At 45.3% G+C, this 18,792-nt stretch overlaps 1 protein-coding gene across 3 annotated transcripts in view; it reads right to left on the minus strand.

The window, feature by feature from the left end:
- The window catches only part of MAF (MAF bZIP transcription factor), a 189,925-nt gene extending 173,032 nt beyond the window's left edge, over nt 1–16,893 (minus strand). For all 3 annotated transcript variants that reach the window (XM_058846204.1, XM_058846202.1, XM_058846203.1), the window contains exons 1-2: nt 14,967–16,893; nt 4,218–4,283 (exon numbers count right to left, since the gene is read on the minus strand). In XM_058846204.1, the coding sequence (XP_058702187.1) occupies nt 4,250–4,283; nt 14,967–16,057 (1,125 nt within the window). In that variant the 5' untranslated portion in view covers nt 16,058–16,893 and the 3' untranslated portion in view covers nt 4,218–4,249. The remainder of the gene's footprint in view (nt 1–4,217; nt 4,284–14,966) is intronic.
- Between the last annotated feature and the right edge of the window lie 1,899 nt (nt 16,894–18,792).

The following is an 18,792-nucleotide window of genomic DNA, read 5'->3' on the forward strand; positions in this document are numbered from 1 at the left end:
GGGTCAAAGTCTCACAAGTGAGTCAGACTGTGACTCCCAGCTCCCGTTTTCTTCACTCTCTAAACATTGTGACTATATGTGGAGCCGGAGAAATAATTTTATATGTGGGATGTTAAATCAGTACTTTTCCTGGCTCATCAATCTCCTGTATTTTGGTACAGTGCGAATCATTTGGTAAGTGGCACAAATTAGAAAACCCAGGAGAGATGTTAAAAATATTACTTTTTTTATTTTTTTAGCACTTAAATCTTTTATTAGATCTAAACAACAGCAAGAACTACATCACCGGAAAATATTTTAGAGCTTACTCTAAACACAGGGAAAAGTATTAAATTGACTTTCCTGGGAATTTTAGGGGAGTAAAAGCTGTTACATATGGCATATACTTTCTCTTCACTCGTAAAGATTTGAAACATTTTCATACTTCAAATTCATAGGAATGAGCTAAAAAGGCATTTGAGGCATAGTAAAATCCTGCTTTTTTTAAACACTTGAGAACTTATTTTTTACCTATGTAAAATGATCTGTAAATTGTACTAAATATGTTTGGGGAGAGGAAAGGGAGGGGGAGAGGTTACTCTGAATTTTTTAATCAAGAATAACATATTGCATCCCATTTGATAAAAAAAGATTCTCATTTAGGCTTAATACAGCACATCTGCTTGAAAAATACATACAAGGCTCCTATTGACTGCTGTGGGAAGTTTGCCAATAATATTTCATGGAAGTTATCTTGATATCAGCCTTGGAAAATAGAGACATTTTACAGGGAGTGTTAATTCAACAACGTAAAGTTAAAAATAACTTGCTCATGCACAAAGAAATTTGATTGTTTTTACAGTTCTTAGCTTTAATTTTCAATTTTATCAGATGTACAGTCTAGGAATAAAAACAAGGTCTCATTTGCAGTGAAGCTGGGTAGTTTGATATCACAGGCCATGGCCATGAAAAGAGAAATGATGTCATGAACAGACAGACTCAACTGCACATCAAAAATACACGTGAATAGTATAAGAATGAAAAAGCACAAAACACAAATCTCTTAAAAATGCATGTGCAAATGCAGGAATAGCAGTGAAAAGTAAGTAAATGTGTATTTTCAGAGTGCCATGATTTCCCCTGTGTGAAAGGTCTTAGAGGCAAACAGGAAAAGGAACAGAAAATACGTTTCTGTTCTTTACTGCTCCTTATTCTCCCCTTAGTTTAGATCTCATCCATATGGGGAAATTAGGAAATAAACTATACTGCAGTGCTATTCATTGCCTGGGTGGACACTCCTACTCTAGAATGAGTGGATTTTCCTGGTTAATTTATTCTATTTTGAAAGCAGCTTAGCTGTACTGGGAAAGGGGGAAATCCATCCTTACTCCCAAATAAGAACATGCATCCTGGGAATTCACAGCTCAGCTACCTCTGTATGAGTTCAAATTTTGCTTTTTATTAGTACAATCTCCCCTGTAGATATTCCATTGTGGTGGAAGTGCGTGCTCCAGGAATTCAAGGGAGATTTTACCAAAGGTTTCAGTGGGGCTCAAAGCCCACCCAGGATGTCTTCTCTCACCTGGGATGTAGGTAGGATGCAGTTTAGATCCCAGGGTCCATCATTGCCTCATCCTGTCCTTGGAGCTCTAAAAAATTCCTACAGAGACTCTTTGAAAACTGAAACATTGTTACACAGTGATAAAAATCAACTTTTTTTTTTCCCCCCTTTTTAAGAAAAAAAACTGGCTATATTTTTTATGTCAGAAGCAAATTCTGCTTTCCAACATCATCTTGCTGATCAGGAAATAGAGGGATATTTTATTCCTGTCAGTTCCATGACATTGGAGGATGGAAAAGCTCTTCTGCACCAAATAAAATACACTGAAGCACAGTGAAATACACCTGGGGTTATGTATGTGTTACAAGGGACCTTAGCTGATGCTGCTGGGAGCTGGAATAAAACAAAACACAGCCCTTGGAAAATAACAGTTGCTTTGTAAAACAATACAATGGACCTTTCGTGGTATTTTATGGGGTAGCAACTAATTTTGTTGCTGGTATAACAGTGTATATCATAAACAAAAAATTCATCCTGCAGTGCTTATTCTGAAAGCTCTCTGAAGTGAGAGGACATGGAGTGACACCAGCACTGGCCTCCACCACCTCTGCTGCTGCCTGACCTGCCATGGACAGCATGGTGAGAACCTCTTAACCAGCAACCACCAAATATTCCAGTCGCAGTCATTAAATAAATGGCCTTGAAATCCTAAAGGTTTGCCAGAAATAACATAATTCCTTCAAAGGTGCCAAGTTAGTAAGTCAGACCATGGAGACTACTGTCCACTACTATAAATGTACAGTCTTTAATTCCCCTAACCAAGCCACCTCCATGAATATCAAGTGAGCTCTCCTCCAGACAGTGTGGAGGATAGGAGTTTTCATATCTAAGCTTATTATTCCTAATATCACAGAGACACTTCCCTGAATTGTCCTTCTCCTGCCCAAATTCCCCATCTGACCAGATGTCTTTCTCTCTCTTGCTTTCACCTGTCAATCATGTTCACAGCTGAAATTTGATTTCTCTCCCAACAGTAACCTTAGATGAAATATTACCATAGGGGTCAGAACTGCCTGAACCTTGCCGTAAAAGTTTGTTAACTCTTCCAAGACCCAAGAGCTATTTGCTTAAAACTAACAGAATTTTGCTGCTGGTTGTTTTGTTGGTTTTTTTTTCTGTCTATAATATGTGAAAATGTAACCACAAAATACTGAAGGAAGACACAAGGAATTGTCCCAGAGAGCAGCAGGCTAAACAAATATTGAGATCACAAGTGTCGATAATGGAAATAGATTTCTTTTTTTATTATATCGATAAAAAGAATAAATATCTCCAATTTATATAAATCTAACAGTCACATATATGAATTACAGGAAGCATGGCAGATTTTCTCATGGGATTATTGAGATTAGGAATGTTTCCCTAGGAGCAAGTTGATGAAACATGTGCTGCACCTTGCAATTAAAATACATATTTCATGTATTTACTTCAGCTGATAGCAACTTTATTCTTGCAAAAAAGCATACTGCACTCAAAGTTTTCGCAAAAACCCAAGTGGTCTGGTTTCCCTCTCGTTTACAGTGGTGAAAAACAGAAAAAAAAATGCAATGCAGGCAAAACCCTATCCAGGGTGCTCCTCAGGGAAGAGGAGCATCAGGCTTAAAATAAAGGTCCTGTAGTGCTCCTTGAGAAACTTATTTCTACAGCCCATACACCATCAAAAACTCCTCTCAGTCCCATTTACTGTACAGTCTAGAGCACCAATTACATCCTCCCCATCCTCACTTAAATTTTAAATAATAAATCCATTACTTAAATTTACTTTCAAAATTAACAAATGAATCTATTATTTTAAATTGGTTTTTACATTTCTTTTAAAAGATAAAAAATAAATCTATTATTTAAACAAGCTTAATTCCATGAGCTAATAAAATTCAGCTGTTTCTAACAGCACTTAACCGTTGATCAAAGCGTGGCAGTCTGCACGGCAGCCTGTGCTCTTAACTAAAACAGAAGGTTTCATAAAAAAATTCACACAGGAATCTGTCATTGCAACCTTGGTGCTCATTTAACCCACTTAGTATTTTTATAGTCAAGGTCAATAAAAGTCAGATTCCATGGAAAAAAAAAAATAAAGTGCCTGTTTGAGTCTAACAGGGGAAGGGCTTGAAAGTTTTAATTCCCACATTTTCATTAGCAGCATATTTTTTAGTCAATGTTGACAGATTGAATGAACATGAATTTCCAGAGGAAAGCAGTGCTGTGAATTAAACTCTATTGTAATTTGTAAGTACTGAAGTCGTCTAACACAGACTCATGATTTTCATCAAGATCTGAGGGAGATCTTCAGAAGACCCATCCTTAATCCCTGTAGCTGATGTCTGAACGCTAGCATTTGAAGAAAAAGAAAGAAAACATTTGCAAAGGATTATATATGAGGTGTGGGACACGGGAGAGCTGCCTGGCTGACAAAAGTACAAAGCCCCATCATTGCAAGTGGTTCTTGTAGGCACCTGAAATCAGCCTCACCCAAAAGCCCAGAAAACTGCACCACAGCCTGACATCGGCTCCCCAGAGCTGAGCAAAAAGCACCATCTTAGCAGCAGCAGAAAACAAAGCAGTGAAATTACCACCCCTGCTGAAATATGGCAAATTGCTAATGAAAAGGAAAACATACCTTTTATTTTTGACCTCAGGTAACAGGGATTTTCACATCACCGTTGTAGATGATTCTCTCGGGTACCTAATTTAGTAAATATATTAAAATAAACTATTATTAAAAGGAATATTTAACGTCGTAAAGCCTGTCTCTTGTGCCACTATGGTACAGAATAGGACCTTTTATATGCAAATCCTAAATTAAATTTAGAAAGTCTCTTGTACTGTTTATTAACTCTGAGTGAAGAAGAAATGAACACAGTTTAAAGTGAAACATTTCTAGCTCACACATCCAGTATTTACTTCACATTAATAACAGGAGATTCTTACTGGCAAATTACCTTAAAAACACATATTTTTTGCCTCACCAGTGAATATCAGTTTCTAAGATCTGAAAGTGTGTAGCTTTCCATATTTCTTTCTTAATGATTGTTATTAGCTGCACTAATGTAATTGGCAAAATAATAATCAATTTTTGTATACACTCCATTATTTTCAAGACAGTAGTTTAATAACAAAAGCAGAGCTGTCATTTCCCCCTGCAGTTACTCACACTGTACAAATTCATCCTGTCAACACATATTTAAAATCTAATTTAAAAATAAAAGAATCAACATGGAATGAATCTTTGTACAATAAGTGAGATAAGTCAGTGAGTCAATCCACATTTCTTAAATATGGATATTTGTTGTGTCCCTTACAATCAGCTTTCCCTCACTGAGTGTGCATGCAGAGGCATACACGTATATTTCCTATGAAGCGCCTGCAGGAATGCTTGAGCTCCTTGCATTTATTGTAACGGTGCAGCATAATCAGGGCAAGAATAAACCACAAGCCTGATCGACTTGAACAAAAAATAAAAAAGCAAGACAAACTATAGGCACTTTTCCAGCATTTTGATTCCAGATTAGCTCTGCAGCTCTGAAAACAAAAGTGGGCAGCATGTTTAGAGGCAGCTGAATGATCCCTGTCCCACATCCCACCCAAGGGTCCCCACTTGCAAGAACCCCCTTTTTGAAAGGATCCCACATGCCACTGAAAGAGTTGTTGCTTTTTTGTTTTGTTTTGTTTTCTTTCAGGTTTAGAGTTTGTTTCTTTTGTGGTTTTTTTTGGTGTTTTTTTTTTTTTTTTGAGAAAGGGGACGGTGCTTCCATAAATGTAATACTTGGCACCTGGCCCGGGATCTCTAAAAGCAAATGACTCCAGTGGACCTTTGGTGTCATTTTCCTCAGGACGACCTCTCCTTTCATGCCAGTCGGGTAATTCATCCTGTTATTAATGCAGGGGGCTGAGAGGAACAGGTACTCAAGACTCACACCCGAGGAGCATCTAGAAACTGATGTGGTCAGCCTGCTTTTAGTCCTTGCTGTGGCCATCCCTGCCCTAAATCCACACCCATTCCCAGAACAGCAGACCTGGAACAGGAGGCACCAACCCTCTTCCACCGACAAGGTGCATTGCTTCACTCAGCAGCTTTATTTAACTATCAGTTTATTAATAAGAGTCAAAGACACTAAGAGAGTGTGAAGGCAACCAGAGACACTAAGCAGATTTATTAATTTAAGAAGCCTGATCACTTTCCTTCATTTTATCTGACAGAGTTGGTGTAAGACAGTTATACTTCAATAAGTTCTCTACACTATACTGTGCTATTTTAAAAGGATTTCACAATAAAGGAAGCTGAAAGACTGTGCACAGTCTGGAGACCGTATCTGGTGTGACATGAATATAGTATTTTAACCAGATTTAATCTTACAGTATTCCCTCCTCTACAATGACTTTGCAGGAGGAAACCCTACGGAAAGGAAAATCTGTTCATCCCACACCACAGAACACTGAATTGCATTGCAAACTCCAGCAGCTCTTCCTACATATTAAAATGCTTTCATCAGGGAGTTTGGAAGCAGTTAAGTTGGGGGGAAGGGGTGGAAAAGGAAAGAAAATACTAGGTCTTGTTTGGTTCAATTTTGGACTCATGTTAATTGTCACAGCTCTCAGTGCTTGAGGGAGAAGGGGCTGTTTGCAGTGGAGACACCCCAGCTTTGGAACACAATACCAACACCCCGATTCCATCCCCTTCAGCAGTGACATCCCACTGCCAAGGCCTTGGCAAGAAGTTTTGTTTCAAAATTGGAGAAGCAGGGCTCAGGCTGCAGGAAAGGGAATCTGCCTGCTTTCTTACGGAAGAGGGCTTTAGGCTTAATCATATACACATTCCGAGGAACATCCACACACACTTGTGAAACTCAGCCTCGGCAAACGCCGTTCCCTGTACTTCAGATTCTTTAAAAGCCATGAAATATAAATCCTGCCTGCTCCCATTCTTGCTCCCTGCAGAGAACTTGAGGCCTGATCCAAAAAGTCATTTTAAAAGCTCCTTTTGATTGCTGTTGGGTTTAAATTTGTCTCTGTGTGTGCACAGGTATGAAGGAAAAAGAAAGGAAGGGGGAAAATTCAAGAACTAGAAAAGAAAAAAAAAGGAAGAAATAGAAAAAGGAAAGGAAAAATAACAGAGAAGAAGAAAAAGAATGAGGGAGGAAAAGGAACAAGAAAAGAAAAAAAGGAAAGGAAAATTAAAAAAGGGAAAGAAAAGGGTAAAGAAAAAAAAGAAAAAAGAAAAATAAAACAGAAAAAAAAGGAAAGGAAAGGAAAGGAAAGGAAAGGAAAGGAAAGGAAAGGAAAGGAAAGGAAAGGAAAGGAAAGGAAAGGAAAGGAAAGGAAAGGAAAGGAAAGGAAAGGAAAGGAAAGAAAAGAAAAGAAAAGAAAAGAAAAGAAAAGAAAAGAAAAGAAAAGAAAAGAAAAGAAAAGAAAAGAAAAGAAAAGAAAAGAAAAGAAAAGAAAAGAAAAGAAAAGAAAAGAAAAGAAAAGAAAAGAAAAGAAAAGAAAAGAAAAGAAAAAGAGAAAATTTGGAGAGCCTGTGCCCAAAGCCGAGGGAAGTGCTCTGTGGACATACCTAGGGCCGGGCGGGCCGCGGGAGCCGCCGGGTGACAACCGGAGCTCCGCTCTGGATGCGCGGCCCGACGGATCCATAGTTCCGCCCAGACTCCCCTTTTGTTTCAGGGATGGGATTTAGAGAGAAACAAACAAGAAAGAAACAAACAGCGGATGCGGTCCTCACCTTGCAGCCCCTCCCGGGCGGCGGGGCCTGTCCCCGCACCGGCTGAGGTGGGAGCCGCGGCTGGGCGGCCTCGGCAGCCTCGGGGCCGGGCCGGGGGCTGTGCCCGGGGGCAGGGGCTGGGCCGGGGGCTGCGACTACACCGGGGACAGGGGCTGTGCCCGGGGACAGAGTCGTGGCGGAGACAGGGCTGTGTCCGGGCCGGGGGCCGTGCCAGGGACAAAGGGCTGTGCCCGAAGGCAGAGTTGTGCCCAGGGCTGTGCCCGGGGGCAGGGGCAGTGGCCGGGGTCTGGGGCGGTGCCGGGGCAGGGCTGTGCCCGGGGGCAGAGCTGTGCCTGGCCCGGGGGCTGTGCCCGCCTGTGCCCCTGGACGCGGCGGCCTGGCCGGGCCGGGCTCAGGGCAGCCCCCGAGGGGGCCCGGCCGTCCCCCAAGCGACCCCGCGGCCCCGGTGCCGTGAGGGACGATGAAGGGCTGCATCCCTGCACAGACAGCCCCGGGCCGGGGCATTGGGAGCTGCTGGAAGCAGGGATGTGAAAATCCATGCCAGAACCCTCCCCAGCGCTGCGGCTCCCCCGGCCGAGGCAGGTGCCGGGCTGAAGGTAAAGGTGTGTGGCACTGACTCCGCTGTCCCCACACCCTGCAGCCTTCCGGGGACACACAGATTTAATGCAGACCCCAAGGAGTGAGGGTCGGGCAGATGCCAGAGCCTTCGCTGGAACAGGACGTCGAGGCTCAACGCCTCTGTCCACAGCCATCGGCATCTCTGCTGTATCAGGACAAGCTGGGGCAACATTGCTCAGGACTGTGGGTCTTTATGAATTAACAATTGAGAGCAGCACCCAGGGACACTCCATCCTCTACCCCCGCTGGAAACTTGAGGACACTGCTCGATTTGTTATTTACTGGGGATTATTTTTCTGCATGAAGGAGAAACACCACTTCTACCAAACTTCTGCTCTCACTTTGATTCTTTCCACATAAGATGTTGTATTGAGATGTATTACAAAACAATGACATTTATTAATTTAAAAAAAATAGAAAATCATGTCACAAAGTCCACAGGGCTTCAAAACAAGCAAGGAGAGAGGCCGGGCAAGTTCTGTCCTTGTCACTCACTGCACCATGATTACAGGCCTGCACACTTCACTGTGCGTTGGAAGTGACACAGTTTTAAAAGCCAAAATTTGGAGGGAAAAAAGCGGGTGCAGCAATAGTGAAAGAAAATGATCATTTCAGAGAGCGCCGAAATACAGGCAGCGTGCATCGAGGGCACCGATATGTTGTCACACTGTGCCGGGTCAACCCGATACAGTGATAGATAGCTCGGGATGGAGCTGCCTGTCTGCCAACTACAGCCTCGCAGATCCCTGGCCTTTTGCTTTTCACTTGAAAAGTTAAGTCACATCCTGGACTATTTTTGCATTGTGTTGGCTTAGAGCTCACAAATCTGAATGCACTCAGCCCTCACAGTGACAAATGTTATTCCCGGTCCTCCCCCGCAATTTCAGGCAGTCAAGAATTAGATGCAGCAAGAGTGTACAGTATTTTAATCTATTGATTTGTACCTGCTGTGCCAAAAAATATTCATTAGAGGAGCCTTAAAATTATGAAGTGGTTCAGTGCTACGCTCCCTCCCGAAAAGGTGAGTTCTTTCTTGGCCGTTCACCTCTGCCACGTTCTGGGGTGTGCTACATCATGTTATTCATACCGAGACCTGCGCTTAAAACAGAGATCTGAAGCACTTGGTTACAGACAGTGTGTGTGTGTGTGTGTACAAGCAGGATTGGTTTTTGTCTGAGCTGAGCAAACAAAATCTATCCCACTCTCCATAACTACCCCCGGAATGGCCAAGCCTCATGGCAGCCGCTCACGAAACACAATGATTCAGAAAGAGGGAGGGGAAAAAGTGTATTTAAAAAATCTTAATTCCTAGCATTGAAGTATGTAGGATTTTTTTTTTTCCCTGCATGAAATTTTAAATTCAGCCATCTGAACAGGTGTCAGAAACAGTGGGTCCATTTAGCTCCTCTGATGATCGGAGTAATAAATATAGAGGATTTCCTTTCAACACAGCACATGCTGAAACGACACCAATGTAGTTCTGGCATCTGAGCAGATAATTCTGATATATGCATCATTTCCTCCCTAAATCCAGGAAGCAACTACACTCTCTATCTGATATTAGTATATTATGTCAAATAGAAATTGGTATTAAAATTATGAATGATTCTAGATCAAGAACTTCCTACACACTACGCAGAGGGAGGGAGAGGAAACAGCTGCACAAAAGCTTTCGGAAGGGAAAAGAAAAAAAGAGCTGGGAAAGTTCATTTTTTAAAGAAAAAATTTGCTGCCATGTTTCGCGTGGGGGGAGTTTTCAAGTGACATTTTGATTCAGTGCTGGCGTTTTTGTTTCAAAAGGGTGAAAAAGACTTTCTAATAAATAGAAGCTGTCTCTGCTCAGTTTGCAAACGGGCACTTCTTGCTGCATGCCTAGGGAGAAATAGTTCAGGAAATAAATACGCACTGGTGTGACTGGGATATTTCCCTCCCTTCTCCTGTCTTTTTTTTAGGATTCAGTCCAGGATGACATTTTTTCAAGCAGGGAAAATGCTGTAGCAAAACCAAAAAAATACTCTCGGCCTCTGCTCAGCAGCAGCCTGGAGGTTGGGCAGGAGAGGGTTGTGTTTCATTTTAGGAGGTGGAAATAAAAACCGCTGAGGGCCAAGGTGGGCTGGGGAGGGAGGAGGGGGCTGAGCCTCGGTGCACACCATTTCCCAGTCAGCAAAGGACCGCTCTCCATGCACATATCTCCCAGCACTGGTCACATGAAAGTTCTTTGTAATGTAGTTAATAAATGGGAATGCACTATAGGACTCTGGGAAAAAGAGGATGTTATTATGATGGGCAGATCAAGACCACGCACACCTTTTGACACCCAGTTGCCTGGCCTGGGCAGCATTCCACCTGCTTTTTACCTGTGGGAGAACAGTGGGATCCTGCTCCCCTTTGAAATCCCCAGGGATTGCACCTCTGAGTTCAATGGGAGCAGGATTGAGGCCAGAGTCAAGCAAGGGGTGATTAATGAATGTAGGTTATTCAGAGCAGAGCGGTTCCAATTAGTCCTCAGCAAGCAGTCCTGCGGCAAAGGTGGGCGCTCCCCTGCAATGACTCATACAGAGAACCCCAATACTCACTTTGCTTTTGTGAATATTAAAATGTGTACCTAATTTTTTCCCCTTCAGTTGGCCAGTTAGCGTATTTCAGGCTGAAATTCAAGTGCAGCCTAAGGAAGGCTGCGTTTTTGTTTTTTTTTTTTTTTTTTAATTTGCAAAGCAAGATTGTCATCACAATGCCAAACTGGAAGAAAGCATTTTTTCCCCTCTCAGGTTGGGGGTGTGATGGGAATTTTCCCTTTGTCACCCTATTCTAGGAAGTCTGTTTCTAGGAAGGTTTTCTCTTATCTCTCAAATCATTCAAATAGGATGTTTGGTTTTTTTCCTCCACGAAAGAAGATACTTCAGGCAGACAGCAGTGCTCTTGCTCTTCACTACTCAGTCAGTTTAAAGTACTTTTAAAATCCTGTTAAAATTCTATTGTCTGCTCCTAACTTTGCCTGCAAGGAAGCCTGAAGTGGCAGCCAGGTGTGAGGATGAGGCTGGACCAGAAGTGGTCCTGCTCCAGGCAGCTTGGGGTTCTGTGCTCCCTTGGAGGCTGCAGCACCACTTCAGTGGGGGCTCTGCTGATGATAGGTCCCGTCCCTTCCCTTCCTTGCTCTCAGCAAGGGCAGCAGCAAAGCTTCTAAGTAATCCCCTGCAAAAACACCTGGATATTGGTAGAGGCTCAGTCAGGGAAGGGAGGGTGGGAGACAAAATAACGAGCAGCGTTGTCTTTATGAGAGGAGATAATTCCCAGCTTGGCCAATAGCAACCAGTTTACCTACAGATTACACATTAACCAGAAAATGGAACTCAAATTAACTAGAATCTGGAGCTTGAACCATTACTCAAACCCTGGTGCAACAGCAGGTCAGATGCCAAAGGGCAGGTTGGTGCCCCGGCACTGGGGAGGAGTGAGACAGCATCGGCTCAGAGACCAAGCCACTGCTGTCACCAACAGAGGCTTGTGTCCATCCCTGCCAAAGGGACCTCAGCAAGAGCAGAGTGACCTCCAGCACCAGCCACTGCCCACTGCCACAGGCTATTGTGGGTGTAGGTGCTGCAGGGGGGCTCAGAGCTGCACCTTGACCTTGCAGCTCAACCTTTACCAAGGGCTGGACCAGCCAGGCACAGGGATGGCAACAGGTCCTGTCCCTTGAGTGCCACCAGCACCTGGGAGGGATGACCTGACTGCTGGGAAGAAGTTGCACCAGCAGCCGGGGAGAAAAACATAAAGGAGAATAAAAAAGTGTTTGGTTTATGAGCCTGGGACTGGAGATAAACCCCCCATCCTCAAGAGGCTGGAGCATCCTTTGGAGAGGCCTCTGCCTCTCACAGAAATTGGGCAGATAATCCCATTCAGAGAGCAGGACAGCACTCTGCCGACGGACACTGGAGGCTCTCAGGGAAAGGTGGCTTTAAACAAACTGGGCTGAGCGTTTGAGGAGCCTTTCAAAGTTGAAATGCCCTTTGACATGGGGAACTGCAGTGAAGAGGGGCTCAGAGACCTGAATGTTTCTAGCACATTAACCTTTGGGGTTGATTGTTTAGAACAAATAACTCTCAAAAGTTGGAGGAAGTCCTTTGGATTTTTTTTTTCTCCACTCCTCAGCTCTCTCTGGACTTTCTAAGGCCTGTAGCAAAAGAAAAAAACAACAAAACAAAACCAAAAAAACCCAAAACAAGACAAAAAAAAATCCACAGGATAAACAAAATAAAAAAGAGGGGTAAAAAAGCAAAGAAAAGAAAAAAAGGAGGCAGTATGGACCAAAATATCTTTCAATCTAGGGTTAAGTGGCTCTGTGACAAGCCAAGTCTGATGCAGTGTCATCTCTTACTAGAGACAGGCATGCTTAGCTGGGATCAGATAATAAGAGGATGTGAAGTCTTCTCTTTCACTTCACTCCATCATATAACAATCAAAATACAGGGCCATATCGTGTCATCAGGTTTTTAAGCAGACCTCCCCTTTGAGATCTCCTAGAACTTGCTGGGATGATCTGAGTCACTGAAACTGCCCTCTCTCACTGCACTACTGAGAAGTCAGAAGCAGCACCTGAAAGCTCACGGTTTTTTTTTCATCTACCTGAAAGCGAACTTGAGTCCTAGCGGGTGACAATTTTCCGTTTTACACGAAGCTATCCCTTCCCTTCTCGCCTCCTGAACATTATTGAGTCCAGCTCGTGGGTCAGCATCGCCCCTTCGGCAGGCAGCACGCTGAAGCACTGCGCTCGCAGTTATGGAACTTGGAACTACAGACTAAGAAACTGAGTACGGAATCAAAAAAATGCAGTTTATTATTGTAGATTATTCTCTCTTTTGATATAACCATAGAGTTGAAAATGAAAGAAAAGCACATAGGAACATCACACGTGGTTAGTTAGTAACTCAAGATATAAAACAATTTTGCACAGCAAAATATGTAAAAGAAAAAGTAACTGACAAGATTTTTTTATATTTATTGTGGTAAGATTTACTTTCCATTTTTTTTTTAAAAGACAGGATATCAGTCCCTGAAAATAAAATTTACTGATTATTGCCTTTAAAACTGTGGAATTTTTGAAGTTACAGAAAATCCAGTTCTGCACCACAATACAACTGTAAAAAAATCTGCATCATTTTAAAACTGTGCAGTAATGCCATCTTTATAACTGCATAAATTGTATTAGCGTTCTAAACAGGTTCGTAATTTTTTTGTTGTTTTTGTATTATATGCTTGCAGGTTATATCTTAGTGCAATTCAGTCCCAAATACTTCAATTTTGAAAAAAAAAAAAAAAAACCCATACATTTTTAATGTAAAATACCCCTATAGATATAAACAGGGGTGCCTCCCCCTTTTAATACTTTGGTTTTCAAATACAGTCAGTGGTATAGCAAGGACTACATATACCCAACTTATATTTAAGTTGCAAGCACATGCTGCATAAACTACTTTTTAAAACAGTCCCATTGCAAATTCTACCCCCCTTTACATCACGACAGTAAACAATTTAGTGCATCAATCTTTAAAAAAAAAATCTACATCTAAACAGACCTAACTCTTTCGAATTTATCTATAACATTCCTTTATCTGTAGCATACATTTTAACTGGGCTAACAGATGACAGAAACTAGAATTAAATTATATACTAGGAACCCAGAGCATTCCACATTTGACAATGACCAAACGCAAAAGGAAAAAAAAAAAAATGGGGCAGATCACTTAAAATTAATTTTAGACTGTTTTAGGCAACAGCATGGTTTCAATGTCCCCCCCAAGTGGGATGTGAATTTTGTTTTTGAGCATCTTTCCAAAGTTCTTTCTGTGTTTTTGTTTTTTTGATTTTTTTTAATTTTTTTTTTTTTTGCCACATTAGGTTACCAAAATCCATTCTGGCAGGTTTTTTGAGAGGGAATGCTTCAGTGCATTTAAAAGGAAGTCTGAAGTTTTGAGTAACTCAAAGCAGTTTTAGAGCAGATGCAAACTTTAATGGGAGGAAGAGGAGGAGGAAGATCAAAGGTTGCACTTTTTTGCTTTCAACCCAAAAAAGTGATGAGGCAATAAAACAAAAGGATGAATGCCATGCCATAATAGTCTCCAAAAGTCCATTTCCAAGCAAAAGAAAAAAAAAATAATTATACCATACATGACCAGCATGCAGGGTTTTTTATTAATATAATGTCTCTTTTTCATAGTCTTTTGAAACAGTTATAGTTCATTGTTGCTAAGACAAAATAGCAAGCGTAATGCATGAGATGAGTATGGGATTCTAATGGCAGACTAAAGTCTCACGTTTGGCAGATTAAGGCCAAAACTCACATGAACACACCGAAGGTTGATGCAGGCTTGATTTTGGCAGGTTGATCTAGGCATATTTCTAGTTTTGCACAACAACGCTAAAAACTGATGGAACTCAGCAAGCTGGAGTCTAAAATTTTCACATTGTTTTTTTTTTTTTTTGTATTTTTTTGTTTAGTTTAATTTTTAATTTTTTTTATTTTATTTTTCTTTTTCAAAGCTCAAATCTCATATGAAGAACTCAGGATGGCAAAAAAAAATCTGACTTTTTGGACACAGCAAGCTCAAAAGAAAAAAAAACCTCATGAACTTAAAAATATATATATAATGTGGATGGCAGGTTTCAAAGAAGAGCAAGCTTCATATGAAGAACTGAGTTGGTGGCGAGTTGGATCTTTCAAATTAAAAAAAAAAACAACAACACAACAGCAAGCCCCCACAAAAATAAAAATAATAATAATAATAATAAACAGAAAGGAAACTCATGTAGAACTTTAGGTTGGCCAACACGGAGCCAGCCCACCTTAAAAAGAAAAAAAAAACCAAAAACCAACCCAAAAAACAACTTTGTTTTAAAATTGTTTTGAGTTTTTTTTTTTTTTTTCTAAAAAAAGGTAATAGAAGGTGGCAAGCGGGGTTGTGGCTCTAGCAAAGCCCCCAACAACAACTCACACGGAGAACTTTTAGTTAAGGTGGCAAGGCTGTGGGAACTCACATGAAAAACTCTGGAGAGGAAGGGTTGTCGCTGCTGGATCCGTTTTCTCTGAAGCCATTGCTGACCAGCTTCTCGTACTTTTCCTTGTAGGCGTCCCTCTCCCGGACCAGCCTGGAGATCTCCTGCTTTAGGTGCTCCACTTGCTGCAGCAGCTGGTTCTTCTCCGACTCCAGGACGTGCCGCTGCTGGACCCTCTTGAAGCGGCAGGACTGGGCATAGCCCCTGTTTTTGAGGGTCCTCCTCTTCTGCTTCAGCCGGATCACCTCTTCCTTGCTGACGCCCCGCAGCTGCCGGTTCAGCTCCCGCACGGACATGGTCACCAGCTGCTCGTCGGAGAAGCGGTCGTCGAAGTGGAGGCCACCGCCGCCGCCGCCGCCGCCGCCGCCGTGGTGCGGGTGGTGCAGCCCCCCGGCGCCGCCGCCGCCGCCGCCGCCGCCGCCGGAGCCGGAGCCGGCGGCCGAGGAGGCGGAGGAGGGCGGCGCGCTGCCCGGCGCCGCGGCGTGGGGGTGCCCGCCGCCGCCGCCGCCGCCGCCGCCGCCGCCGTGGTGCGGGTGGTGGTGGTGGTGGTGGTAGTGGGGCGCGCCGCCCTGCGCCGCCGCCGCGGCGATCACCGCCGACACCACGGCGGCCGCCGAGCCCATCTCCTCGGCCGGCACGGAGCCGCCGGCGGCCGCGGCCAGCTGCTGCCCTCTAGCATAGCCATCGAAGGCGCCGGGCAGCGGGTGGTGGCTGCTGTTGATCAGCGCCTCCACCGCGTCCTCGGGGCTGAAGCCCAGCGCCTCCGGGTTGAGCTGCTGCGGGTACCCCGTCATCCAGTAGTAGTCTTCCAGGTGGGTCTTCTGGTCGGAGCCGGAGCCGGGGCTGGGCGCCGAGAAGCTGGGGGACGGGGGCACGGAGCTGCAGGGCGTGCTCATCGGGGTGGAGGAGAGCGATCCCCCGGCGATCAGGCGGCCGCACTGGCTGATAATGCGATCGGTCTCCACCGGCTCCTTTTTCACTTCAAACTTCATCAGATCGAAGTCATTAACATATTCCATGGCCAGGGGACTGGTGGGCAGGTCGGAGCTGCTCATCGCCAGCTCTGATGCCATCCTTTTGCTGCCGAGAGTCCTCCAGAAAGGGTGCGCTCCGGGAGCGAGGGGGCTGCTCTGAGTCGCCACCGGGTGAGCCAGCTTGATTTTTGGCGAGCTCCGCTCCGCTCTCCTGCTCTGCCTCCGCTCCGGTCCGCCCCGGCGGCTCCTCTCCCGCTCCGCGTTATCCCTCGCAGAGGCTCCGCTGATGCATCAGAGCGCGGGGCTCTCGCTATTCGCCTTTTGCATAGAGGGTTTTTTTTTTTTCCTCCTCTCTCCCTCCCTTCTCTCTCTCTCCTCTCGCTCTCTTTCGCAGCTCGCGAACCGCAGCTGGAAGTGTTAGCTGGTGTTGTTGCGAGTAAATTTGTTGTTGTTGTTGTTTTGTTTTGTTATTTTTAACACTTCATGGTGCCTTTCCTCTGGGCTCTCTTGTGCGAAGTGCAGAACGAGGAGAGAGGTTCATCGGGGGAGGGAGGAGGGAAAGAGAGCGAAGGCAAAAAAAAATAAAAAATAAAAAAAATCAAAGTCTGTATCGCAACCAAAATAATAATAATAATAATAATGAGAGTTTTTAAAAAAAAAAAAAAAGAGAGAGAGAGAGGAAAAAAAAAAACAACTCGGCCTCAAAGCTACAGCAAGAAGATGAAAAATATTTAAAGGTTTGATCCGGCAGGAGAGTTTAAAGCATTGCGGAGTTTTATAGCGCCCGTGACGTCAGGCGGGACACGGGCTCGGGGCCGGGCCAATGGGCGCGCGGCGCTCGGCCTCATTAGCATAAGAGTCTAGCGACAGGGAAACTTTGCGGGCTGTCAGTCAGGGCTCAGCTGACTGTCAGCGCCCGCTTAACCCTCTCCTGGCCGCCGGCACCGCGCCCGGGCTCGCCTCGCCTCGGCCACCGCCGGCCCGCTCCGCCCGCACCGCATCGCACCTTGCGCGCCCGCGGGCGAGCGCTCTGCCGCGGGGCGGAGTGCCCGGAGCTGCCCCCGAACCCGGCCCGGCACCCCAGGGCGCGGGGGAGCTCCGTGCGGCCGGGACCGGGGAGGGAGAGCGCCGGACGCGGTACCCGGGGGATCCGGCAGCGGCCGGGAGGGAGCGGGCGGCGCGGAGGCGGCGCGGGGCTCGGCCGTGCCCGGCGCGGTACCTGCGGGCGGGCGGGCGGGCGGCCCTTCCCCCGGGCCGGCCGCGGGTCACCGCTCCGCACCCCCGCAGCGCCACGGTCACTTACTGATTATTTTGTTACGGGGACGGGGCATCGATCCCTCCATCCCCCACGGCCGCCCGGAGGTGAGAGAGCCCCGCAAGTTTGCAAACCCCGCGCTCCCCCCGCACCCCCTCCCGCTGCACTCGGCGGGCCGGACAGGACTAATTAATTTAATACATTTAGAACTAATTGTATTTACTTTCGCCTCCTACCCAGCCCCCCTTTCCCGTCCGGGAGGGGGCTGGGGCCGGTCCGGGGGCCGAGGAGCGGCGGCGGCTGGAGCGGAGCGGCGGAGCGGCTCGGTTCGAACCTCGACAGCGCCATCTCTCGTCCGCAGGTCAGTGCCGAGCGCCGGGACGGGACGGGACGGGACGGGACGGGACGGGACGGGACGGGACGGGACGGGACGGGACGGGACGGGACGGGACGGGACGGGACGGGACGGGACGGGACAGGACGGGTCCTCCCCGGCGTGTCCCGCCCTCCCCCGCAGCCGCCGCGGTCCCGCCCGGCCCCGGCTGCGCCCGCCGTGTCCCATCGCGGGCCGGGGAGACCCGCAGCCTCCGGGGCTGCCAGGCTCCATTTTCCGACCGGGCTTTATGGGAATATCGATAGAATTAAAGTTACTTGTAATTCCGTGATAAATGAGATGTCTCTAGTAAGTAAGATTAAGTGCGGTGCTATAAAGTTGTTTATCTGAAAAGTAATTCTCAGAAACCTGACTTCTGACACTTGGTCATATATTAAACCTGCTTCTTGAACATTGTACTTCAAATCCTCCCTTCTCCCCTAGCCCGGTCCCTTCCCCCCTGGAGTTTGCTATTTATAACCCCACTCAGGGTATCACTCTGTAGGTGCGGGCAAGGCTCTGGGTGATTTTTCACTGACTGTGAAAGTCATCATTTGCAATAGCCAAAGAATCTCTGCTTAGGAAATAGCACTTGGCGAGTGGATTTACGAATGGATAACATCTTCTGACTATGCCATTATCAGTGTGAGTGCCAGTACTAACATCTGAAAGTCATACTGCATGTACTGTTCCTGGCAGCTGAAAGGGGTAGGGCATACTGCAAATTTAGGGAGATAACTAGATCTAGAAAATATCATAGTGGCAATTCTGTAAAGATGAAAAAAATGCTACCAGCATTTCTAACAAATTTAAAATACGATTGTGCACTATCCCGCAACACACCCGCACACACGGAGCTGTGCACATCTGCAGCTTTATCTTACAGATCCATGACAAAGTTAATGCAAGTTAACTGCTCAGGCTGACTTTCCTATGTCTTCACTTTGTTGGAATCAACAAAACTTCAGGCTCACAGCATAAATCCCTCCAGGATAGGTCAATTCCCTGTATTTTTTTTTTTCTGAGCAAGATGAATGTGGCACTATATAACCCTTAACATGCTTACCTGTAAGAGAAATGAAGTTTATATTTTTAAATGAAAAGGCTATTGCATTTCAGAATGTACAACTGTTGTATTTCCCTAGCCCGTGTGGTAGATGGCTATGGAAATGTGGCTCCAGCTCCATAAAATAGTTTGTTTGGATG

The sequence above is a fragment of the Poecile atricapillus genome, chromosome 10, assembly GCF_030490865.1.
Source record: "Poecile atricapillus isolate bPoeAtr1 chromosome 10, bPoeAtr1.hap1, whole genome shotgun sequence".
NCBI classification, from domain to species: Eukaryota; Metazoa; Chordata; class Aves; order Passeriformes; family Paridae; genus Poecile; species Poecile atricapillus.